The sequence below is a fragment of the Harmonia axyridis genome, chromosome 3 (assembly GCF_914767665.1).
Source record: "Harmonia axyridis chromosome 3, icHarAxyr1.1, whole genome shotgun sequence".
Lineage (NCBI taxonomy): Eukaryota > Metazoa > Arthropoda > Insecta > Coleoptera > Coccinellidae > Harmonia > Harmonia axyridis.
In genome coordinates, this window is record NC_059503.1 from 21372945 (window position 1) to 21399293 (window position 26349).

General features: G+C 33.4%; 4 protein-coding genes across 10 annotated transcripts in view; 3 read left to right on the forward strand and 1 right to left on the reverse strand.

The window, feature by feature from the left end:
• The first annotated feature begins 1696 nt into the window (after positions 1 to 1696).
• On the forward strand, positions 1697 to 10089 carry LOC123675909 (2-acylglycerol O-acyltransferase 1-like). 3 transcript variants are annotated; one of them, XM_045611472.1, is made up of 5 exons: positions 1697 to 1906; positions 6369 to 6772; positions 7859 to 8056; positions 9035 to 9300; positions 9712 to 10089. In XM_045611472.1, the coding sequence occupies exons 2-5, from the start codon at positions 6369 to 6371 to the stop codon at positions 9867 to 9869; spliced, it is 1026 nt and encodes a 341-aa protein (XP_045467428.1). In that variant the 5' UTR covers positions 1697 to 1906; the 3' UTR covers positions 9870 to 10089. The 3 variants fall into 3 exon arrangements, with proteins under 3 accessions (XP_045467428.1, XP_045467427.1, XP_045467429.1); XM_045611471.1 differs by lacking the exon at positions 1697 to 1906 and adding an exon at positions 4820 to 5020; XM_045611473.1 differs by lacking the exon at positions 1697 to 1906 and adding an exon at positions 5185 to 5333.
• A 2813-nt stretch (positions 10090 to 12902) lies between these two features.
• On the forward strand, positions 12903 to 15906 carry LOC123676235 (2-acylglycerol O-acyltransferase 2-A-like). Its single transcript, XM_045612017.1, has 2 exons — positions 12903 to 13862; positions 15687 to 15906. Exons 1-2 carry the CDS (start codon positions 13007 to 13009, stop codon positions 15842 to 15844), a joined length of 1014 nt encoding a protein of 337 aa, XP_045467973.1. The 5' UTR covers positions 12903 to 13006; the 3' UTR covers positions 15845 to 15906.
• Positions 15859 to 20236, reverse strand: LOC123676234 (kynurenine 3-monooxygenase). 2 transcript variants are annotated; one of them, XM_045612015.1, is made up of 10 exons: positions 20132 to 20236; positions 19697 to 19834; positions 19567 to 19636; positions 18616 to 18806; positions 18515 to 18563; positions 18366 to 18453; positions 17705 to 17910; positions 17403 to 17654; positions 16925 to 17277; positions 15859 to 16033 (listed from the first exon to the last, which is right to left on the reverse strand). In XM_045612015.1, the coding sequence occupies exons 2-10, from the start codon at positions 19739 to 19741 to the stop codon at positions 15962 to 15964; spliced, it is 1326 nt and encodes a 441-aa protein (XP_045467971.1). In that variant the 5' UTR covers positions 19742 to 19834; positions 20132 to 20236; the 3' UTR covers positions 15859 to 15961. The 2 variants fall into 2 exon arrangements, with proteins under 2 accessions (XP_045467971.1, XP_045467972.1); XM_045612016.1 differs by having other exon boundaries at positions 20021 to 20209.
• Positions 20237 to 25387: 5151 nt separating this feature from the next.
• Positions 25388 to 26349, forward strand: part of LOC123677131 — a 28203-nt gene continuing 27241 nt past the window's right edge. For 2 of the 4 annotated variants that reach the window (XM_045613643.1, XM_045613642.1), the window contains exon 1: positions 25389 to 25628. In XM_045613643.1, coding sequence (XP_045469599.1) covers positions 25487 to 25628 — 142 coding nt within the window. In that variant the 5' untranslated portion in view covers positions 25389 to 25486. Of the gene's footprint in view, positions 25629 to 26349 lie in introns of all 4 variants that reach the window. The other 2 variants (XM_045613641.1, XM_045613644.1) reach the window with 2 other exon arrangements.

Consider the following 26349-nt stretch of genomic DNA (forward strand, 5'->3'; position numbering starts at 1 on the left):
GAAAAAAATATTAAAAGATCTACTACAATGTAACAGATTTAGAAACATAACTTGTTGTATCATAAGCTTCTCATTTTCGGTCAAGGTTTTTCCATATTTTTCAAAAACCTCTCATGTGATCATCAGTTTGCCGAGTTTTATTGGATTATTTTGATGTTGATGTAATATTGATTGCCTGTTACTTGAAGAGTTATTAATGAAGATTAGAAATTTATCAGTATTATGTGTTTACTGAGTACACATACCACCAATTATCCCATATCAAAATAACATCATTTAATTAGTAGGATAAGAATTAAATATCATTTCGCAAAAAGGGCGGCTAGCTTATCATATAGGGTCCTCTCCAGTCTCCATCAAATTGAAGTTCAATTAAGCATTAATGAATTGGGAGCGTTTCATACCTCCATTTTTCCAGTTTCCAATATCCAACCAATAAAAATAAATGTGTTGTTGTTAAGGGTTTGTGTTGGTACCTCCTATGCAGAGGCGTACCCAAGGAGGGATAAGGGGGATACACCCCCCTCCCCATTATAAGTCACAATGCTCAATAATTTTCGTGCAAAATTTGAATCAACGAATTTACCAATCAGCGGTTATATCAAAGGGCTCGATCTATAATGCTTCCGTTGTCGGCACAATCATTATTTACATATAAACTATAAATATCAAATTGATGATAAACAATCGCGTAAAAATTGATGAGATTCGCCAAAAGCTCTGAAGTACTCGAATTGAACACTGATAGCAATTTTCCCAATTTTTAGGACCTTAAAGTAAATAAATATTATCGTATTACATATATCTAATTATCTCTTTGTCGGCTCTTTGGATTACACTACATACTACGTTAACATTCACCTTCATAAAGATAGTTCATCAGGTTTAGTATTTTCTTTTGATATTTTTCGTTTATAACTCTTTTATCCCCCCAAGGCTAGTGTTGGGTACTCCACTGCTCCTAAGAAGGTTCCTGCTTTTTCGAAATTTAGGATACACGTATCATATAACAGATGTCGTTTATTTTTAATTCTTTGATAATTTAAAGATTAATATGAATTATTTTGATACATCACCTTAATACGAAACTACGTATGAAAGATTTTCATATTGTTATACCTAGTTTTATATCATTAGATGGGAATTGATATAATCTTTGACTGGTTTTGTCTCCTTTCGATCTCAATTATATCTAGTGCTAAAATTGAGTCAAGAATATATGGATGTCTTTATCAAAATTGAAAACCTATTCTATTGTTTAGAAAATTGCCCATCCTTTCTCATGGAATAAAAATCAAGAATAAATTGATGTCCTTTAATTAGAGGTTCAAAAAGTGTGAGAGATTTTTGTTCTTTATGAAATTGTGACCGATAACCTACAGAACTAATAGGTACTTCTTTTTCATTAATCGTTTAAGCTATCGCTCAAAGTGGCATATCACATCATGTTAATGCTTCATATTGAAATCAAAGGTTTCCTTCATATGGAAATGATAAAAGCGGCTAGTTTGAACTTAAAACTTTGTGCTGAGCTCTCAATAGAAAATTGACAGGATATATGATTCATAGTGATAAAGAATCATAAGGTATTGATTCATGGACTTGACGAATATTTTATCTTCCTCTTTCTCTTCTATTGAATAATTCCCATTGTGTTCTTGTTCTTCGTTTAACGAATAAGACTCGGGCCATCTGATTCGACCGAAACATATTTAATCTATAAATAGTTTGTGTTTATACTGTAACTTCATTCTTGAGGTTGTTATCGAGATTTTGATGTATTGTTGGTTATCGTTTGAGATAAGAAGTCAGATCAGTACCTATATGTTATGGAAGGACAGAGTTTGATAACGATACAGATGATAATGTGTTGTGATCCCAGCTAATTTGAAATTTTGAATTGAAGGTATGTTTGCTAATTTTTTGGGATTTAAACTTTTCTGAATATGTAAATTAATTCAAATCAAAATAACATCTGTAACGGCGTGAAAGTAAATCATCTTGTTTTCTTCGATTTGGGATTTTTCTGCGAGTATCACTCATTCAACCAACAAGTTGGTTTATCGGCGACAACATTTTGACATTTTTTCGAATAGTCAATTGTATATCGCATCATAAGCGTATTTATTGTCCATTCATTCGAAAAATGAGCAACCAAGAAAAGGATCTAGATTCTATGTAAAAAAGTGCCTCTAAAATGTTTCAATTTCAGAGCTTTATCATCAGTTTTAGCGGAGTTATACATTTTATTCGATATCGCAATTTTTCAAATTTCCGCATATAACTCGGAAAGCAAAAAAGGTGGCCAAAAATGAATACTGCTCTTATTAGATTCTCATAAAAAGAGAACGAGAATAGGGTATTAGATTTTGTCTATATCCTCTGATTTGAAAGTTGTAGTGCTAAAATATCGACATTTGCCACCCTGTACACATTCAAATTGGAAAAGAGTAATTTGGTACAAACCTTATCTTCTAGTGTTAAATCCAATTGCAAAATGGACAACAACATCTGCGAAAAAAATTGGTGTGATTACGAAAATGTTCGAAAAACGAACTGAGCTAACTGTAGACAATATGGCCAACGTAGGCTTTGATTTTTTCAATTATTGATTTAATGTTTAGGTAATGATCAATAAGCAGAGGTGAAATGGTAAGTTTTTGAAGGGTGAAAATGCAAATTTCAAGTGAATTGATATAATAGGAGAAAGGAAAACATAAAATGAAAAAAAATTAAATAGTCCATATTGGGTAGTAGTGCATGTTCAAATAAAGAAATACAACTTTCTGTATTGAAAATGAGTGAACTAAATAATTTATTATTTCCATAAATCATGCCACTTTAGCATTGGCTAAAAAACGGCTTAATGAACAAATGGTAATTGAAATTATGTTCACACTCAAAACCATATCTACAGTTAGATTTAGATCATTATTCAACTTATTGAAAATCTTTGAGAGGTCAATCATTTATCAGCTGCCAATCAAAATTTCAAGAATATAGGAACAAGATCAGATTAGATTTCGACTGTAATCGAGAGCAATAATCCTCCAATAATTAACTACAACAATTGCAATTTTCACTTGAAAAATTAATTGAAAAAACCAATATGTTCCAATTCAATATTTCAAGACTTAGGATTTCTACAGGATTATTGTTTTCTTTGATTGCTCAAACATTATCCTATCACTTTTCGATTAATTTTCTCGTGAAATAGTCATGCCAAACAAAACACTAGATGAAATTTTAGCAGGTAAAATTTATCGATATGATTAATATTCAAGTTCTTTGCTATTTGGCAATTTCGCTTTTGACATTTTTTCCTAAATCCCTCTCCTGACTGCTCGTGATTTTGATAGGCAATAATCTCCCATATTATAATCGAGAAATCATGTGGGCAAAATATTATCTCTAGTGTTATTACATGAGTATTTAACAATCAAATGTTCCAATTCTAATGATTTCATATAAGGCAGAAAAATTAAAACAATGTAAATAAATACATTTACAACGGAATTCGGTGAGATTGTTGCTAAAGATGTCCACACCAGATGAATATGGTTATGTCATGAAGTAATCATGAAAATTGGAGGGAATTCAATATGTGAATATTATACTCGTGGCATTTGTACTTTAATTCAATTTTCTCTTACGGATTAATGAAGATTGATTCAAAAATCCTTATTCGCTATTCTTGTCCAACCAAAACAAAAAAAATAATAAATTTCACCATGAAAAAAACTATGGCTCGAAAGTGGCAGTGACAAAGGCAAAGTATTAATTTATCTGCATTTAGAGGTTTTTACTCCAGCTGCAGCATGACAAACATCGAAATCCCCAAAAACTACAAAACGTACGTAATATTGAAGAATTTCAAGGTCCAGTTCCAATCTATTTGAGAATCTTAACTAGACACTCTGACGATGCTTGCCACAGTAGTAAGAGAAACGTCAGGTGAAAAATCGACTATACCAAAGCTAAAAATCCCGAAATTTTCAAATTTTGTTGAACAATCCCTCCTGAAGAAATTGCACTACCATTTTATCAACAATGTCTGTAATTTTCGAAAATTGTCTCAGACGATAAGGTTCGACTTACTGATGATGCATTTATTCTTAAATTTGATTCTATCCTGCGAAAATATGATAAAACTCAAACGGAAGGACTTAAAAACTTAAAATGGCCAGGGTAAGTGGAATGGGATCGAAAGAAATTATTATCGTAAAATAGTTTCTTATTGATGGGGTGTGATGAATTTTTTCCGAACATAAAATTCCTTAAAATTCCAAAACGCCAGCTTCACTATGTGAGAAAAGAAATGAATCGGAAAAATATTCAATGAAAAAAGTGTTTTTTTTTTACCTCAGGAATTTCCGGTTGAAATATATATACAAGTCAAAGACTTGAGGTTTCTTAGAGTGTAAAACGCGAATTAATGAAGAATCGCTCAAATGCTCCTGACTTTCCACCAGTGCTTACTTTAACTTTTAGGGTCACTTTTAGACTCACGATTCGCATTCTGAAGCTTGAATTTTCATTGCGACCAAGCAACGAATTTTTGACCGAATTCCATGAATATAAAGTTTAATGTTAATAAGGGTCTTTCAACTCTTAGATTTCTTTCGTTCCAACACATGAACTGAAAATTTTATTCTAACCTAAGTTTTTCTAGAAAGATTCCGAAGATAATTAGAAATTATAAATCAAAAATTGCACTCTACATCTGCGAAGGTATAATCTTACATTCATGGTCATTTCAATTCTACTGATTACTATATACCCAACACATGTCATGAGTAATCTATAAATATTAGACTTTGAAAATAATATTACCAGTTCAATTAGGTTATTATACAAACATTATCTGTGATAGTATTTTTATTTTCTGTTCTTTAGTCTACATGAACTTGAAAATTTGAGTGTTATTCAGATATTGAGTAGAAAATCCTCAATCCATCATTGATAGTACGTTTTCAATTTGTATTGTGTAAATAGTGACAAGTGAATACATTGGAAACAGGTTAGATTATCTCATGGATATTCATGTGATAACATCTTCACCAAACATTCTTTTATGTTAAGATGACAACATTTTTACTGCTGAAATGAGTTCTATACTTGAATACTTTTTGATAAACCATAGTTGTCTGAATTAAATTAGGCTGAACATACTTCATTGAGGAGGACAGATCGGTTTGATTTTGGTGAAATATTTTTCTTTATTTCGATAGTTTTTTATAAGACACTCTTCTTATATCTAAGGTGATTTGTGAGTTTTTGTGATTTATATTCAATTGATTGGGTTTGATGGTGACAGAATAACTGTAGCTTTTGTGAGTAATTCATATCTTTTCAGGTCTGAATATTTTGTTTTGAATTAATTGTTTTTTATTACGTTAATTATTATCATAAGTAATTTGAAAACGAATTACTTGTAAATAATTTCTGAAATATAATGGCAACTTTATCCAGTGGAGGATGCTTTTTATAAACTTTTTTTCGATAAAGAGATTGAGTGAAAATATTGAATGTAGTCTTCGTTTTCCAATGGAAATTTGTGTTGCATAGAAAAACTTAACTAGAATAATGATTGAGAAACTAAAGTGCTAGTCGAAAGTCTAATTACAAAAATATTATATAACAAGGATATGACAATGATTTTATTTCCTATCTCGAATGCATTGATTGAGTGTAGATATATATCGAAGCAATCGGCCTTGAATTTCTCCAATCTATATCATCTATATCTATACAGAACAGTTCGAAATTTTCAGGGTAGGTTAAATTCTCAAATGTCACGATTGAGTTGATTAGGGGCGAAAACAGCACTTGCACGCTTGTGAATTGACAGGTCGGGATCATCACGAACAGTATTAATGTTCCAGGTTCTCTTTCGTTCTCAATAGCCTTGGGCACTTGGCTTTTGGTTTATCTAGTTTAGAATCGGTGTCCCCAAACTATTTACCCATTTCCAAATTAGAGGAATGCTTGGTGCTTTATTAGATTGACGAAAATCTCGCACATTGGAGATATTTTTCCGCGCTAATCGCAGAATCACCATTTTTGTGAAATTAGCGTCCGCACAACGCGCGATCTGTTCCCGAGAAACACTCCAAAAGCGATTTAATTGACCAATCGACATTTTCCCGTGTCCTTTCAATTCGTTCGTTCAAGTTGTGAGCTAAACATATATAAACTTTCAATTGAAACACTATTCATCAGGGGCATATTACGTTTATACCTTTGACTCAAAGAATAATCGGTCTATAATATAATATGTTGAATTCTCGAAATTATTATAATTTTAAGTGCACAAAAAACAATTTGATCACTAAGTAGCATTTTTTAATGAACAATTTTTTTTGCAGATGGGTCTCCAAGTAGAATTTGCACCCTTAAATGTACCACTGACTCGAAGGCTCCAAACACTTAGTGCAGCATTTTGGTTTTCATCCGTTGCTTTCGCAGGTTTAGCTTGTTGGTTGCTGATTTTGTATGTGATTTTCTACACTAGACTATGGTGGCTGATTATTCTTTATCTGGTTTGGGTGTACATCGATAGACACGCTTGTGAAACTGGAAGTAGAAGGAGTTCATTAGTGAGAAGTTGGGATTGGTGGGAATATTTCAGGAATTACTTTCCTGTGCGATTGCATCGGTTACCATGGATCGAATTCGACCCAGATAAAAACTATTTATTCTGCTGTTTTCCCCATGGATTGATCCCAGCGGGGGCTTTTTCAGTGTTTGCAACGAAAAGTGGAGAATTTGAGTAAGTTTAATCCTACCTTCACTCAGAGGAGTTGATAATACACTGGCGAACAAAAAAAAACGATCAATGGATCATTACGGTTCAAATACCTTACTTGAAAATTTTACGAAATTTTTACGTGAAGTTTCTGAAATGGTAGGAAAAAAAAATTGCCCAGAGGAAAATTAAACTTTTTATTTGATTTTTATAAATAATAAGCCTTTTTTCAAAAACTTCGAAATTGAAAAAAATATCGTAACTGTGAAAATTTCAGTATGAGTATGACGTATAACCTTCCTTATACTGATTAGTGATTACAGCTTCCAAACGTTTTCGCATGCTCGTGATGAGCCTTCAAACATACTTTTGTGAAATATTCTCCCATTTATGACAGAAGGCTTCACACGGTTCTTGTGAATTATTGGGCGATTGAACCATAGTTCTGACTCGCCTTCCCAGTCGGTCAAATAGATGTTCAATGGGATTCGATTCAGAACTTCTTTATACCATAGTTATCATCAATTTGTTATGAAGGATTTAGTTTTTCATGAAAAATGAAAACAGAAATCAACTTTAAAATGCATTCATGTTCTTGAAAAGTACTCTCACCAACATCGGTAGTTACCTATTTAAAATCATGTGAATTTTATATGGTCACATAAAAGCTCACCTACAAACCGAAATGATGATTTTCAATCATAAATTGCAATAAAAAATCAGAATATACTCAAACAATATAAGTCTTCAATGTACCTGATATCTCAATAAAGTTCAAGACTATATTAGTCATTCAATTTTAATTGCGAATTTGACAATTCCACTATTCAACAACTCTTTAATTTTGAACACTGAAATTCCTTCAAGATTTGTTTGCTGGTAGATTCAGATTTTTTGTGTATTATTTTATCCATATTCATTGAATTAGGTATATTCCTCATTGATTTAGAAAAATTCTCCTGAAAATAGTCATTATAAACTATGGTTTTCAATTCATAATTTCACACCATGGTGTGAAATTTGTAGGTTTCTCATTACTATGAGGGATACTCAGGAAAATATAAAATCTGATTTTTTTTCAGAATGATATTTAGTTTTTTTTCATTTCAGGGAATATTTTCCTGGATTAAACCCTTGGCTATGTATCCTGGAACAACATCTTCATACACCAATCTTCAGAGAGATGCTTCTTATGTTGGGATGTATTAGCCCTTCTTTGAAATCTTTAAATCAGTTTCTCAGCAAACCTGGAGGAGGCAATGCAGTGGCGTTGGTGGTTGGAGGAATACAAGAAGCTTATTACAGCAGGTGACATTTATTGCACTAACCTTGTTTGAACAAGTTATCTACCAGTTTGACGCACCTTTCGCAAAAAACGCGAATTGCCCTTTGAACGCTAGAAATTATTTTGCTACTGGCTTGTTTTCAGTGAAATTATAGAATTATTCATCAATTAGTTTCAAATCCATTTATTTTTTCTATATAATTATATTTTATCCGAGGTATATATTTTTATTCGAGAATCTGCTTCTAATCGTCATGAACAATCAATATGAATATACTTTGCAACACTCACTTACCACCCATGTTGTTATCAAGAAGTATGGAATATGAGAAGGCTGCCAGCAAACTGGGCCGAATTATCACCCCTCAAATACTGGCGGCTGAAATGGACGCTTCACTGTTTCACCCCTCCAGCCATTTTTTGAATTAATTTTGGGTTTTAGAACCAGAAATTTTAATGAATACTCTTTTTGATGAAGGCGATAAATTTTGTTGATATTTTTTTTGTGAAATTGAAAAATATTGACTGTTTGCTGTTTCGGGTTCAGTTAGTTAATTATTAAATTCCCCTTGTTCTTATGGGGTGGATGTCACATTAAACAAAATTGTTTATTAGTTTGACTGGCTACGGAATTATTCATTAGAATATGTTTCAATCTTACTCAACTATTAATTAAATAAATTGAATCAGTTATATTCTTTTATACGATTTTATAAACCTACGACTTAATGTACTTTATATTTTATTTCATGGTTGGAATCAAAATTTTTATATCTGTCTGAACTAATCGGTTTCATATACAAACTTGTTTTGATAGTGTGCCCATCAACACGCCTATTTAAAAGTATGTTAAAAAAGGGGTTTTTTGATTCCTTTTCCACTTCACAATACCATGCCCCATTCTTGCAAGATACAGAACAGATCACGCATAAATGGTTTTTATTCAAATAGTAATTCTAGTTCCATATCAGAAACACATAAGTAAAAAAATATAATTTCAGGCCTGGCCGACATCAGTTGGTCTTGAAAAATAGGAAAGGTTTCGTTAAAGTAGCTCTCCAGAATGGAAGTCCCTTAGTGCCTGTATATTCCTTTGGCGAAAATGAAATATTCGATCAGATACAAGGTGCAGACGATTCCTTGTTCAAGAAAACTCAAGAATTCATAAGGAAGATCATAGGCTTGGCTCCTATCATTCCTTTGGGGAGAGGATTACTTCAGTACTCTTATGGAATAGTTCCACATCGTCGTCCAGTAAACGTTGTGGGTGAGTAATGAGTAATTTTACAAGTTTGCCAACCCACTTTTCCAAAAAAATAATGCGTGACCACATATAGTAAGAATCAGATTGGCTCTTTTGAATGTAACCCTAGATCTCCTGATCTTTCCAACGTTGAAAACGAAACGTCTTGAATACAGACTACAAGTAGCCCGTAATGAGATAGCTACCTCAAAAGGAAATTGATCATCTCATTAAGAGAATGTCCAAACGTGTTACAGATTGCATAAAATATCGAAGAGGTCCAGCACATTATGAATTTTTACATTCTTTTCAACTTTTGAAATTTCTGAAATTACTGACCTATAATCTTTATCACTTGGTTTTTTCTGTAACATAATGTACTATGTATATTACTCTCAAATGAATTTCTAGTCACTGATTTAATTTTGTTTTCAGTGGGTCATCCCATACCTGTTGAAAAAATTGAAAATCCAACACCTAGCCAGATCGACGATTTACATCAGAAATTCATTGAGGCAATCATGAATATTTTCGAAACTCACAAGTTCACTTATTTGGAAAATCCAGAGGACGCTCATCTGAAATTAGTATGAGTGTTGTACGTTTTGAAAATTTGTATTTTTACAAATCCATATAAAAATGTATTACATATCTCCATGTATTCGATATATTATTGATTTTTTTATACAAAAAAAATTATTTTTATTTAATCTTTTTATGTTGATGTTGAAATGTATGTTGAAATGTGGTATTAATTTAAGTATACTTGTTATACCGAATATTGTTTCATGGCAAAAGAAACTGCAAAATTTAGAGGATCGTTTGTTATTTCCTTTTCAAACTTATTTATAAATCTCATAAAAGTATCATACTGCGGGGTTTGAGCCTAGGATACTGCATCAAATATTCGATAAGAAACAAAAATTGTTTCATGTAACTTCCTTCTTTTCATTAGTAATGAGTTTCCATGCCTAACGATAGAGATCACTAATTTAAATTCAAACAATCATGGCTACCTCGGTCCACGAGTGTCCAAAAGTCGACTGGTAAATGGTATATATTTCTCATTGCTTGCAAGGCTCTTGATATTTTGATTTTACATTACAAAATTCTTAGAATTTGTCAAAGGTACTTATTTCAATATTCAATAGAAAATTTTCCATAATGCAGTCAGTTTTACAAATGATTTTATTGCAAAATCGTCGGTCCACAATTATGGACAAATCGAATCAGGGGTAACAAAATTCATCTTTTACTTACAAGATATTACAGTGTATCTTACAAACAGGAGGTGAAGCAGGTTCCAAAATAAAAAAAAAAAATTAATAGAATTGTTTAAACAACTTGGGTTAGGAAATTTTTCTGATTTATCAGATCTTGAGAGCTTTCAGACGATCTGAAGAATTTGAGAGCTTTTTTGATCAATCGGCGATTCCATGAAAACGAGTTCCAAGATAATGATCAAAATAACGGGTATTATTTCACTAATACTTCAGAGCAACAAACTGAAAGAATTATTTATACAAAAAATCTGATATAAAATGTACCAAACGTCTGTTGCGATTGGAAAGTGGAAAACGAAACGTGGAGAAATATAAATTCTGTACCAAATCCAATCGAATATTACAAAAAAATTTAACACAGATGAATTGCTATTGAAATTGGTAGAAAATACAAACTTCTACGCTATTCAAAACGTAGATTTATAACTACTAATAACCTGTGCCTTTGTCAAAAGCGGAACTGTTTGCACCATGCAAAGTGATAATTTGAAAGAAAAAATCTATGTTTTCGTTTTTAGGGTTATTATTTTATTTGAAATGTTCTCTATTTTTTTTGTGATAATTTTTGTTTGCTACAATAAAACGTTCGATAAAATATTGTTTTCCATATTGAAGCTATTTCAATGCAACAGAGGGAACCATTGAGTGTATCTCTCCATAATTATGGACATTTCATTTCCTATGAAAAAATGAATTTTACACTTTTTCATGAAGGATATTTCATAATTAGGGCTGAAACATAAAAAAAAATTTCTTTCGGAATTAAAATAGGTCTGTTAGTGAAAGGGTCAAGTTTGAAATTGGTATTCTACAAGGTGTCCAAAAAGGGTATCGGGTATTTGTAACTTCGATAAAACAAAAACTAGTTACAATTAAAAAAAAAAATTATTGTTAATTATTACAGCATGAAGTGAAAAATTATTTGGAAAAGATTATGTTATCTAAATGGTGACCGTTACGCTGCTGGCACTCTTCTAATCGGGAATGAAAATTGGCGATCACACGCTGACACTTAGCTTTCGATATTGCTGCCATTTCTGACCTTATGTTTTGGTTCAATTGGGTCAAATTCATTGGATTATTCTCATACACCTTACCTTTAATGTACCCCCATGCAAAATAGTCAAGTGGACTAAGGTCGGGGCTTCTGGGAGGCCAGTTGATGTTACCCCTACGCGAAATGACCTTATTAGGGAATAATTCTTCAACAGCTACCATTGCTTGATTTGTTGTATGGCGAGTGGCCCCATCTTGTTGAAACCACGTTCTTGAATTATAATCTTGAAATTCCAGTAACTCTGGACCCAAAAAGTTTCGCAGCATATCGCAATAACGGTCACTATTTACATTGAGTGGTTGGCCTCGTCGATTTTCATGAAAATAAGGACCGTTTCTTCCTCGCGGACTGAACGAGGGCGTTCAAATTCTTGAATTTTTATCGTCGCACCTGTATTTTTGAACATCCGGATCCATTTTCTAATGGAGTCATCACTTGGTGCATGGCGTGTACGATATTCCTCACGATATAAACGTTGAGATTGTTGAGAAGCTACTATTGAATCACCGTTGCGATAATACTCTCGTGCGCAAAAAGCGCGATGCGTTCCTGGGTACTGCTCCATCGTCACTGAAACTCCAAAAAATTGCGGACAGCACGATCCCCTTCACAATCCCCCCCGTCACTCATTCTTAAATGCAGCGACAAAACAAATACCCGATACCTTTTTTGGACACCTTGTACATCTCTATGGAGTTTGAAATTGTCAAAAAACTGCCATATTAACGATACTGTTAGTCAAATTTTGCCCATCAACGAATTCGATCCAGACGGATGGGCAGAATTGAATTTTATCTTCATAAGTGAGTCATAAAGGGCTCTGTGGAGCGCTCGAAAATGGAAAATTCTGGAAACCTTTTTAACGCCAAACTCCAGTATTAAGCCGCACACCTAAAATTTCCATAGCAATTGCGGTGATTAACATTAACATAATAATATTTGATGATTCAGAGGTGACAACAATACAAATAGGAATATACCTCTTTAATTTTGTGATTTTTTTCCTTCAAATTTCATTGCTTTTGGTTTCCAGCTCGAAGGATAAATGCAATAAAGCAATAAATTTGGGTATCGAATTTCAACGTAGACAGTTATAATTTTAGAAATATTGTACCAAAAAGCTGTATATTCCCTTGGGATTAGTTTGTAGTTTATGACGACTATCATATCGATAAAAAGTTACCTTAATTAAAGATACCTAGTTGCATAATTATGTGATATCAGTTCAAGATTGTTTAGATCGTAGTAATTTGAATAACTCTGTATTGTTCATAATTGCTCTTTTTATGGACATACAGATATAATAAAATTAAGTATTTTCAAGTATTCACGTAGAATGTGAAAGTGCTGAACAGTTTCAAATTGCAGTGCAGTAATTCAGTGTTACCAAATGGGAATCAAATTCGCCCCATTGAATGTCCCCTTAGAACGGAGACTTCAAACAGCATCGGTAGCATTTACCATGCTTTTCTTCCCTCTAGGGGGTCCCATATTTTTAATGATCACAATATATGTTCTTCTCTTCACAAAGTTCTGGTGGCTCATAGCAATTTACCTAACTTGGATGTTTCTTCTGGATTGGAAAATTGAAGAAAGAGGAGGACGTGAGAGTAAACTCATTAAATTTTCACCTGTTTGTAAATATTTACTGGATTATTTCCCTATCAGAGTTAATAGATCACCTTGGGTCGAATTCAAGAAAGATAAAAATTACTTGTTGTGCTGCTTTCCCCACGGTGTACTAGCGCTCTCACAATTTAATGTCTTCGGCAATGGGTTCAGTGAATTCAATGAATACTTTCCAGATCATAAAGTCAGGGTATGTACCCTCAAACAAAATTTTTACATGCCTATCTATAGAGAGGCCATATTGGCCATGGGAACCTGTTCTGCTTCTAAAGAATCAATTCAGTATCTGCTAAATCAGCCTGGTGGAGGACATGCAGCAGCACTAGTGGTAGGAGGGGTGGCTGAGGTCTATTACGCAGAACCAAGAAAATACAAACTCGTATTGAAGAACAGAAAAGGGTTCGTTAAAATTGCCATACAATCTGGAAGTCCATTAGTTCCAGTTTTCTCTTTTGGCGAGACAGATTTATTCGATCAGTGCAGAAATCCCAAATTGAAGATAATACAGGAAAAAGTGAGAAAATTAATAGGTCTTGCTCCAGTGGTGAGTTCTGGAAGGGGCATTCTGCAATACAGTTTTGGTATTATTCCACATAGAAGACCCATCACAGTGTTGGGTGAGTTGATTATCGAACCTAAGAGTTTGCCAATAGAAATCATACAGGGTGTCCCGTAAAGACCACATCAAAGCGGGGGAGAATGTTGATCAAAGGATAACCCACCTGCTATGACAAAATTCCCATTATAAAAGTCTTACCGTTTTCGAGATATTTTTTTTTGTTGAAAATAATGAATTTTTTCCCCTTTCAATAGTTTTGCCCTTACGGTTGGTACAATTTTACATCTTTTTGTTTAATTTTTTCTGTAAAATATTGCTGAAGAATGATTTTAACGTTCACATTAAAAACATCCTCCGAAAATTTTAAAGGGGGGCTATGAGAAATATTTTTTTTTGGAAATTTTGGTAGTGGATTATTTTGTTCATGAAGTTTAGCCCATCGTAGTGGAAAAAAAATGTACCGACCTACTGCTGCACATTACACCAATAAATTGTCTATTTTATAGTGATTTCAAAGAGGTATCACACAAGTCATTTGTTATTCAAAGAAAAAAGATATGGCTGTTTTTATCCAAATGGGTACGTTTCTGACAAAATCAAGTTTGTCAATTCTTAACAGAATTGACATTTTTTTTCCACTACGATGGGCTAAACTTCATGAACAAAATAATCCACTACCAAAATTTCCAATAAAAATATTTCTCATAGCCCCCCTTTAAAATGTTCGAAGGATGTTTTTAATGTAAACGTTAAAATCATTCTTCAGCAATATTTTACTGAAAAAATTAACCAAAAAGATGTAAAATTGTACCAACCGTAAGGACAAAACTATTGAAATGGGCAAAAATTCATTATTTTCAAAAAAAAAATATATCTCGAAAACGGTAAGACTTTTATAATGAGAATTTTGTCAAAGCAGGTGGGTTATCCTTTGATCTACATTCTCCTTCGGTTTGACGTGGTCTTTACGGGACACCCTGTATACATAACTTAAAATGGTTATGATGGCAACACTGTTTTTTTTTTTGACATTTCTTAAGTCATGTGTTCAGTAGGTTATGTCACCTAATCATGGAAAGATGCACGTCTTAAAAACGATGAATAATCGATAAATTGTTTCATCACTATCGGTGCTGATGTGTGAATCTTTAGAAACAATTCTAGAAGAATTCATGGATGACAGTATTCAGTTAATCAACTCACTATTCATACGACTCAGTATCTTGTAGTATCGTGTAAAAAAAAAAACAATTTCAAATTTATCTACAATTTGACATAGTGATTCGATTGACTTAATAATGTCGTTGATGCATTCTTGTTATTGTATTGTTCTTGTATTCACAAATGAATTGATAAGACGATGTCACAATTTCTGAACGTTGTTGAAAAATATTTTTTGCCGTGATAACATAACCTACTCAACAGAAATGACATAATGAATGTCAAAAGATATACAGTGTTGTGATTATAATAACCATTTTAAATTGGATCATCCCCATTTGAAAACCATATATATGAAATAAGAATGACGGTATCAGCCTTAGATACATATCTTCGGACGGCCTGAATTATAAATACCTCTTAATGTGAATATTTCACAGTATGCTAATTGGCAATAGAACTATCAATTCGAATTGAATTGTAGTAACCGCACTGTGACCTCTACAGAAAGAAGTCTAAACGGTTCGACAACGAAATTATCATCTTCAGAAATGTAAAGCTAAATTCTGTTTCTGTGGATAACATCATGCTGTCGAAACTTTGTTAACCGCTTAAAAATATTCGGTGCATTAGAGTGTTAATACTACAATTTCAGTGAAATATTATGTATCTATATTGTGAACTCTATAAACTTTACATTATTTTGAAATTATTCTTTCAGTTGGTCCGCCAATAGAAGTGGAGAAAAATGAGCATCCATCTATGGAAGAAGTAGATAAATATCATCAATTGTTCATAGACGAATTGATTACGATGTTCGAGAAGAACAAACATTTATATATTGAAGATAGTGAAGATATACATATTGAACTGGTGTAAAAATGGTTTAAGAGTTGTATTTGTATAATTTATTGGAATAAACATGTACATTTCATTTTTAATGAAGTCTTTGATCATTCCTTCAGAATTTTTGGTGAGGTAATCCATTCATGTTTTTCATTTCCATGAAGAAATCACAATTATTGATAATCCCATTAACATCAGAAATATAAGAGATAATGTTATCATCTGAAAAAAATTAACAAATTAGAAATAAAATGTACCTACCTACTTACACTCATTCCAAAGGTTCATTATACAGGGAGTTCCTAAATTGGAGACAAACGGAAATGATATATTCCTCTGCCATGTTTCATAAACATGGCCCACAAACCCTTTGTTTTCGGGATACAGGGTGTTAAAGTTAAAGTTTAAGTTTTTTTCAATTTTCTCTCATAGCACTTCTCTTCACAAAATTGTTATATTTGACAGAGACATTACAATTTAAAGTTTTCATCATGTGCAAATATACAAATTTTGAATGCAAATCTACAGGGTGCCCGCTTCTTTGCTCCACAATTTTTTTTTAATTGACCACTGGTAGTTCATAAAAATCTAAGAAGAAAATTTGGTCCAGTGCTACACTTTTTAGTTTTTTGTAGTTTTTTCGACTCTGCTACCGATTTCGGAAAAAAAATTCAAACAATTCTCTAGTAATCCTCATCCAAATTATTATGAAGATTCAGTTATTAAGCTGTGATGAATAAATTTATTATAAGTTTTGGTACTTATTTGCACAATATGTAGCGAAGATTAATGAATATTCGATAAACTGGTAAAATCATCTCAAAAAATAGGACTACAAGAACACCCTGTATTTCGAAAACAAAGTGTTTGCGGGCCCAAATTTATATGACTCTTTTTTCTTAAAATTATCCAAGGAACCTCTCATCTTCCTTTGTACCTCCAATTTAATGCTAGCCAGTGCAAAAACTCCATTTTGAATATTCTTATTTTAAGGCTCTGGACTTCAGATGAACTTGGTTTAGAATTGATAATTTCTTATCTTTGTTTTAATTGTTCCGGTTTGAAAATGGAGAATCACAAGAAATCGAGTCAAAACAAATTTCACAAACTCACCCAGTTTTGCATCTCTCTATTTTTCAAGCATTCTGTATACCTGATTTCACTGAATGATACACTGTTATACAATGGTATCCAATATTTGGGAAAAAGACTATAAAGTACATTATCTAGTGCTTTTCTCAAGCGGAAACTAGGTTTTGTGACTAAATCTCTCATTTCTTTGTAATTGTACATCGCCAAATCACATATGGCGAATGCATCATCCTTTCTTCTTTCAGAAAATTCTTGTAGAACGTAATCGAAATTTCCATCAAACTGAGATATCAGTTGGTCTAAAAGAGTACAATCTTGGAAACCACAATTCATACCTTGCCCATAAAAAGGAACCATGGCATGGGCGGCGTCACCTGAAAGTAATTTTCTTTAAAAAATATATAATAATCTGCCATAATTTTGATTTGATAAAAACCACTATGAAGGCCTTGTTCTTAGTTTGAGAATAATACTAATAATATGAAGTTTATCAACCTACCAATAATTAGAGCACGATTTTCAAAATGATATGGATAACACTTGATAGATATTAAATGCGATGGTGGAGAAGAAAAAAACTGTTCTACCAGGTCTTCTTCACCTATAAGTTCAATAGCATCTGGGAAAGTGGATTCAAAAAATTTGAGTAGCTCTTCTCTACCAGTTAACATCTTGAATCTAGTTAACGCCATAAACAACGTAACAGTCCAAGATCCATCTTTATTTGGCAGAGCAATCATCATAAATTCACCTTAAAGAAATATTTTATAAAGATTATTCATACTGGTTCATTCCTTTTACCTCTTGGCCAGATATGTAGGTGATTTGGAATCATCATATGACCATTTTTTGAAGATATCGATAGCTCCAGATAACCATGTTCGATGTATGTTTGGGAATATTGAAATAAAGGAAGCTTCTGCATCTGAGATCTAAGTTTGCTATAAGCACCATCAGCACCAATGATCAAATCGGCCTTAGCTTTTATAGTTTCATTTGTTTTTAAACTGGAACGAACAAACAATGATTTCATTCACAGATATCATATTAAAATTAATAAAAATTATATTTGAAAGCACTGCAAATAAGGCAGAAGAAAGTAAAAATCGAAAGCTCCAATAGATTTCTTGGTATTTGTTGTAGAGTTTAATTTTTATAGATTAAGGGATTTTATTGATATTTCAGTGAATCGTAATGATTACTCCAAAACTATTATAAAGCTAAAAGCAAGAATCAAAACAATTTGGAAAAACAAAACAATAAAGAAGTCAAGAGTAGCAGAAATTTGATTCTGTTATTCACTTCTAATCGGCAAAAAGTTTGGCTGTTGGACGTAGATATGTCTTAAGTGGTAATAGGCACAGTCACAAAGCATATATGGAACATTTTCAGTTCTCTTAAAGTCTACTTCATCAATTGAATCCGATTGTTTTGAAGATATTGAATAATAAACTATACTTACTTTTGAATAACACAAGATCCTTCTTTCAGATTTGCATCTACTAATTTACACGAGAATGTTAATGTTACATTGTCATACTCTTCAGCCGCTGAAATAAATTATTTGAAATAATTTTGGTCTCATTTTTCAGGAAAAAATTATTGTCTCACCTGTTAAAAGTACTTCATTGAGTAGATTACGACTGACTGAATAAATGCACTAAAAGCAATTTATTTGAATCTCATTCAATTATCATTCGAAAGGATATTACCTGATTAGTTTGTTCATCATATGGAACAGAGGATAGTTCATGTGGGAGATTATGTAAAAGACGACCTTTCATGGGTATGGCATGCTTCAGAACCTCTTCCTCTAACCCTACCGTTCTCAAAGCTCTTCTTCCACGATGAGATAAAGCCAGGTTTATGGATCGCCCACGTTGAAGTTTGCATTTTCTCAGATCTGCAGGAGTATATTAACGGTTAATATTTCGTATTGAATTAAGGAAAACTTCCATGAAATTTTCTATTAATTCAATTTAGTGAGAGTTGAAAACAAAGCTCTAGTTTGGGGATAAAAATATTCTCTGGATGGAGAAAGTATTGTTTCATCCTTATATGATAATTAATTCCTATTAATTAACGCACCAAACCAATAATAAAACAGAGGCTAATGTCCCGACATTTTCAATGAATAATCTCGGTTCATCGTTCTCAATGATCCATTGTATCCAGCGTATGATAGGTTATTGATTATTTTTCCATACAACTTTTAGATTATGCAAAACAAAAACTATGATATCTTAAGCATCAGTTAAATTTCGAATTATTCTGTATCTTAAATTATACAGCATAATTTAAAAACGCGTATGAATACAGTAATACTGAATAAAAAAATTCGCATTGGGCAATTCGAAACAAATAGGTAACCCTGTTTCACAGTACTATTCGTTATAAAAGTAATTGTAAGGAGTATGGAGAACAATTATGTGAAATTCACAGTGTTTTCCAGATTGATTCAGAATTTTTTTGATGTTCCGAAACCCAAAAATGATCGAATAAACTCGATTCATTTTAATTGCAATTTTTTGGAGAGCATGTTTTTCAGAAATGTATGTTAATTAATTAAAGTTGGTTACTTGAACTTTCCTCAGTGCGAATCTATGAAAAAATTTTCCCAGCAGAAACAAAATAACTGAATAAAACTATGATACTGAACTCACCTTCACGAACTTCATATACTTCAATGTGATATCCACGTTTAGCCAAAAAACAAGCACACAACGCCCCGACCTAAAATATCATCATGAATTTAATTTTTTTATGAACACATGTAGATTTAAAATCACTTACTAACCCTCCTCCAATAATGATAACACTCTTGTTGTTGTCACACATCTTTCCAGGATACTGAAAGAAGAATATTTTCTACGAACGTAGTGACTATGGGATTTAACACTTGATAGGTATCTAGCGATATTATTTACTTTCCTGTAATATAAAACAAACCAGAAGGTATTCAGTATACAGTTACAGTATGTATTAGTTTCTTGAATAATTATGGGTATGATGGTAGTAATTTTGAGTTCAATGTTCTTTCATAGTACTTTTTGATCCAATTATAAATTGAATTCTAGAGATAATTTGGCTTGAATTTTTTTTCAAGTTAGTATTTACCTAATACCTATGTGGAATTTTTGATCCTCATGATTTACTCTAAATCAATCTAATTATGTAAACTTTGCAGAGTACAATGAATGCTTATTCACTAGAAACAAGAATACATAGTTTCTATATACACAAGTTATGCAAAAATTTGGAATACTATTACCACCAGATTGAAATGATACGCTACTGCTTTATGTCTAGTTTTTATGTCTAGTTCTTATCAATTCGAGTGATTTCAACCAAAATCAATGGAAATTTTCCGTTTGGAGGCCTTACTCCGGCTGCGATTACAGAAATTTGTTTTAATTTTTTTTATCTGCAGTATTCAGTCATTGGTATGTTATGAGAATTATAATAACATAAGTGATGATTGCGAATTTTATAGTTGGATCAAATGAAAAATTTCGATTGAATTAACGTCTGTTCTTTTGTATAAATTCGAAGTGTTATTTCGGAAATGATTCCGTTTTATATCCTGAAATTTATACAGAACAAGAAAATGAGAGGTTTCACAAATGTTTTAGAATGTCAAAATAAGTGGTTAATGATTCGCCGTAGTATTCTACAATCGAATATAGAAGAGTTCAATTTTCTTCCTAAAAATCATTCTCTATGGAGCAGCAATCCTTCTTGCTATCCGATTTTTAGATGTATAATTTGAGAAAGATTTTGAGCATTTTACAGAGATCATTAGAGTATGTAACCATTTTGAAGAACTCACCTCTCTCTATCATGCTGAAAGGCATATGCTTGCTGTGAAAAGGTAAAAATATTCAGTTGAATAACTTCGTTTTTATCATGTAAGTAATTGCGCTCAATTTTCGTTCGTAGCTACCACGTAATTATTTTAAATTGTTGATTGAGACCATCGTTAAGAGAAAATTTCCCGTAAATAATTCTTGATCAACCTGTATAGTGTATATGTAATCTATTTAAATAATGGAACCATGTTTCGGATGACCTTTTACAGGCATTGCCTAACAAATATACAAATGATATATTCGGTAGAAGAAAATCCTTGAATTGATGCTCACAAATTCTGAAAAACTTCGAAGAAGAATTCCAAAACTGCCATTACTATTACAATTTTTGTCTGATTGAGAAAAAATAGTCGTACATTCCATTTGGAATAAAAAAATGTCCTGTTCCACTTTCGGTAAAACCGAACATACAAATTTTCGGAACAGATTGAACTCATAAGAGATCTATTATACATAGTGATACACGTTTGTAAGAACAGAACACTCCAAAACAATATATTCTTCAGAAATTTTATATGTAGATATTATATCGGGTAAATTTTAATCTGTATATAAAAAAGGATCTATGGATATTAATGACCTTAATTGGATAATTCTTTCCTGTTGTGTTCATTACAGTCTTGAGGAGGTTCATACAATAAAATATTTCCGAAAAAATCGTACGGAAGAGAAAAAGGCTTTATTTTTTCCTACAACCGAGCGAACAATTATAGAGTATAATTTGGGTTGCCTGACAGAACGTGCGAAATCGGGGCGGGCAGCTAGTTCATAATCAATACCACATCAAATAATGTCCTGCATCTGAACTGAAAGCCTGTACAGTTAATAATGAAACACCTTGTCTATCATAAACCATTCAATGTATTTTGCAGTACAAGATTCATGCATGTCTCAACTCAACTCAAGTGAACTGATTGAATTTCAGTGCGCGCCCCCAACCGGGCAGATTTAAAATTAAGTACGAACTCTTCATCAGCAATTTTCGCCTGGTCGTTCGATACTAAAGGGTGTTTTTTTTAGAGCTATAAAACTTTAAATTGCAATAAAACAACGATAGATTATTCGATTGACATTAATTTTATTTATCCGCAAGATAATCTTGTGGCTTTACATTTTAAATATTATTTCTGGCATATGGCCGCCACGGCTGGCTCGGATGTAGTCCAATCTGGACGTCCAATTTTCGATGACTTTTTCCAACATTTGTCGCCGTATATCGGCAATAACACGGCAAATGTTGTCTTCCAAATAGTCAAGGGTTTGTGACTTATCCGCATAGACCAATGACTTTACATAGCCTCACAGAAAGTAGTCTAACGGTGTTAAATCACAAGATCTTGGAGACCAATTCATAGGTCCAAAACGTGAAATTAGGCGGTCACCAAACGTGTCTTTCAATAAATCGATTGTGGCACGAGCTGTGTGACATGTTGCGCCGTCTTGTTAAAACCACAGCTCCTGGACATTATGGTTGTTCAATTCAGGAATGAAAAAGTTAGTAATCATGGCTCTATACTGATCACCATTGACTGTAACGTTCTGGCCATCATCGTTTTTGAAGAAGTACGGACCAATGATTCCACCAGCCCATAGTGCACCAAACAGTCAGTTTTTTTGGATGTAACGATGTTTCGACATATACTTGAGGATTAGCTTCACTCCAAATGCGGCAGTTTTGTTTGTTGACGTAGCCAATCAACCAGAAGTGCGCTTCATCGCTAAACAAAATAAAGTGGACGTAGTGCGCAATACGTATTTCACACAGAACCATTATTTTCGATATAAAATTGCACTATTGGCAAGCGTTGTTCAGGCGTGAGTCTATTCATGATGAATTGTCAAACCAAACTGAGAATAAATCACTTGACAGCTGTTAAATCAGTCCCCATCTTGAACAGTATAACTTAAAGTTATATAACTTGAAAAAAACACCCGTTATGCCCGCCACTCACGAAGCGTTTCTTCCAGCGTTTGGTAGCTAGCGTCGAAGAGATTCCAGTCAGACAGCTCGGGACACGGCCGTACGACTGTAAATCAGAGTATGAACTTGACTGCCCGACTGGAATCTCTTCGACGCTAGCTACGAAAAGCTGGAAGAAACGCTTCGTGAGTGGCGGGCATTATAAGAGGCTTGAAATCGCAGAGACCTATTTGGGACCTCCAGTTTCCTAGGATATTATTTTCCATTATACGATACTGCTAATTGCACAACTAATAGTCCAGCTTAAGAGGGATCACCACCATGTGGTACCCATTCATTTCTCCTCTGGCGCTCCTACAATGACTAAACTTTGTACGGTGTATGAAATTGTACATTCACTTTATTTTCTTTCTCTCTAAGTAGAAGGCAGCTCTAAACGACGGTTGATTACTATTCTTCTCATAAAACCTCTATTGTAATGATTTTTTGTAGGTGTTTTGTACATTGAACAAATCATCAATTCTTTTGCGTGAAACGAAAAGTTAAATTTTTTTCATTCGCAAATTAATAATATTGTCGTTTTACAATATAGATTAGGAAAGTCTGGGGAGGGTTGATACAAGGGGAGGTTTTATACACGCCTCGGTTCTTCAAAAAAGGCGTAATCGCGTGCAGTGCCTCTACGAGTGTGGAAATGATGTCAGTTGAAATCTATAACAAGGGTTTTTAAGCTTAAAGTGTGTTTTCGATATATTCGATGTAAGAATTTGCAAAAAAAACGTAAGGCTTTATCTCTTTATTAATGAAAACTAACGAAATAAGTTACTTTATTCTTGATGCGCATTTCATTTAGAACATAGACGCCAGTAGTACAGATCTTCAATCGAATATCATAACATGTTCACGTCCTATATTTTCTAAATTTGTCTTCTAGGGAGGTTTGATACATTCAGTCTCACGTCAAAAGCAAAGTTTTAAACAGAAATGTGAAAAAAAGTGTGTTTGATGACTTGGAACCTGTTGATGAAAATGAATAAGATCCATTTTCTGATGAACACCGAAAATAATGAATTGCAGTAGATGCAAGCTGGATCGTCATCTTCATCAGAAAATGGAGTGCCATTCAGCCTGTGCAAGTAGTAAAATAAAAATGTTACTCGTATGTGGGAATTACGTAGTGTTATGATGAAAAAGATTAATTTTTTATTATTGCTTTAACCTTAATAGTTCTTATTGTATCAAACCTCTCTTTTAGTGTATCAAGCCTCCCATGTATAGGGAGGTTTGAGACACTTTGCTCCGACAATTCCAATAACTCATACTTCACACATACGAATGAATACTATCTAATAATATGAATGTTACTCTCATTATTATATTGTTTTTTATTGATCTACTGATTCATTACGCCAACGATCATATTATTAGATAGTATTCATTCGTATGTGTGAAGTTCAAAAAGTTCATTGAAAAACAAATAGTATTTTCAAGAATTCGTGGATTAATATCGGAAGTTCCATTCATAGTTTGCTTCCAACACTTGGACTTCTATATTCTACCCGGATAGTACTATATCAAAACTGCAGACATTTTCACGGATTCGTTTGTCTGTGAGATGCTATCATCAATTTCGAGACATTCTGAGGAAAATGTCTTGGCACCCCATTGTCAGATTATCGAGATTTGTGAGAAACAAATCACATATCATATGTGAATGACATCAATAGTGATCACAATTGTTATCCCTGAGGATATATGATTATGATTTTCCCATTTTCCCCCATTACAGCTCGCGATGCCTGGTTATGAACATTTTGGCTAACATATTTGATATTATTGGACATCAGATATATGAGGATTCAGTTATTATGGTCTCTCTTAAAAAAAATCTCACAATATGTTGTTTCTCGGTCATGTGAATTATTCTGGCGCCATCTTGTGGCATGAAAAGATGTATGGAAGATCTTGGATTTTGTATCTCACTTCATAGCCAGTGTATAAAAAATTATCGATGGCGGTGCCTAATATGACCAAGGAAGATCATTTCTCAGTCCGGTTCTGGCCGCCGAACATCCAAATTCCATCCCACTAAGAAATGAGAGCTCCCCGATTGATGAGCAAAAACCCCGAAAATTGCAAAAAATCTATATTCAAAGCTCCATATCTCGAAAACTGCCCATTTTTGAGCTTTGTGGCTTGGAACACTTCTGATCAGTTTATCAAGATCTACAACATATCAAATTCACGGAAAGCCATTTCCCATATAAAACGTGCAGGGTCCTTTCCATTTTCAGTTATTAAATAATGCTAAAGGTTTAAGCGAAGCCCTTGAATTTTACTCTGACATAAATGGATTGGTAAATGTTAAACAAAAATTTTAATTGACAATTTTGTAAAAAATGTATCAAGCCTCTTTAGTCTCCTTTTGTTTGATGAAATTATGTGAAACCCCATAAATATCGGTGGTTGTAAAAGGAAAAATCTATTATTTTGTTTAGAACTGAGCAGTCACTTGATGGTATTCCCTCTCAAGTCCACGTATTCATACTTGTAGTTACAACATCTACACATAGATCTCCGACAGCTTACAAGGATGTCTCACAGAGGACCAAAAGTTGCCTCTTGTGATAAGACAAACCCAAAAATAACCCATCCCGATAAAACAGAATGGAAATCGTGGGAGTGAACCATTTCCGTTAATTCAGCTGATCCACGAAATAAAACCAAGTGGCGTCCCGGTGGAGGGGAGCGGTGCGCCGCGACGGAGACGACGCTCACTCAGTGGACGGCAGCATGTGGTGGAGGCTGCTACTCGTGGTGACGTTGGCGTTGGCCAAACGCGCTCCATCGGCCCAGGAGTCTGTCATCGAAGAGGTCACAGCCAAGCAGCTGGAACGCGTGTTAGCTGACAAGGATTTCGTGGCTGTGTTTTGGTGTAAGTAGCAGCGTGTTGTGCTATGGGGGTTACTTCTCCTCAATTTTGACCCGCAAAAGAGGTACAGATGCTTGAGGTGTTCGGTCGCGTTCGAACAGTGAGTGTAGTGTGTCGCAATCTGGGAGATCGACTGGCCATCTCCTGATTTGGCGCGCCTCGCTGTGTCCAGACTGATGCCGGGTTCAGTAGAATCGGCGTTGCCAGATTTATTTTTTCTTCTTACTTTGTCCTACAAGCCTGGTCGGTGGTCGTAGCAGAACATATGTTTTTCTTTTGGAATTCGTATCATCTTTCTCTCATTCCAATCATAATTCTTTGCGTTTTGCTTGTTTTCTTTGGTCACTTTCATTACTTGCTTCTGTTTCATGCATTTTACTCATTTGTCAGCGAACTGCTTCATGTGTTCATTCATCAGTCAACGGTCCGCCGATAATTAGCAGATTTTTGTTCACTGAATTCCAATCAATATTGAAAATATCGAAATTGAGTCAGATTGTTTGGATATTAACCTAAAAATCCCCTAATTTGAAACGATGTCTTTGACTGATACTTCCAAAATACATATATGGTAGGTATATTTTCAGACTTAGGAGCCTTGAGTATATTGAAAATTATGCACCAGTAGAATGGACAAACAAATCTTTATGTTTTTGACGACATGGAAGTCTTTGGTACTCTGAATTTCACGATTCATTATGTTTCTCCATAGTTAAAGTTGATT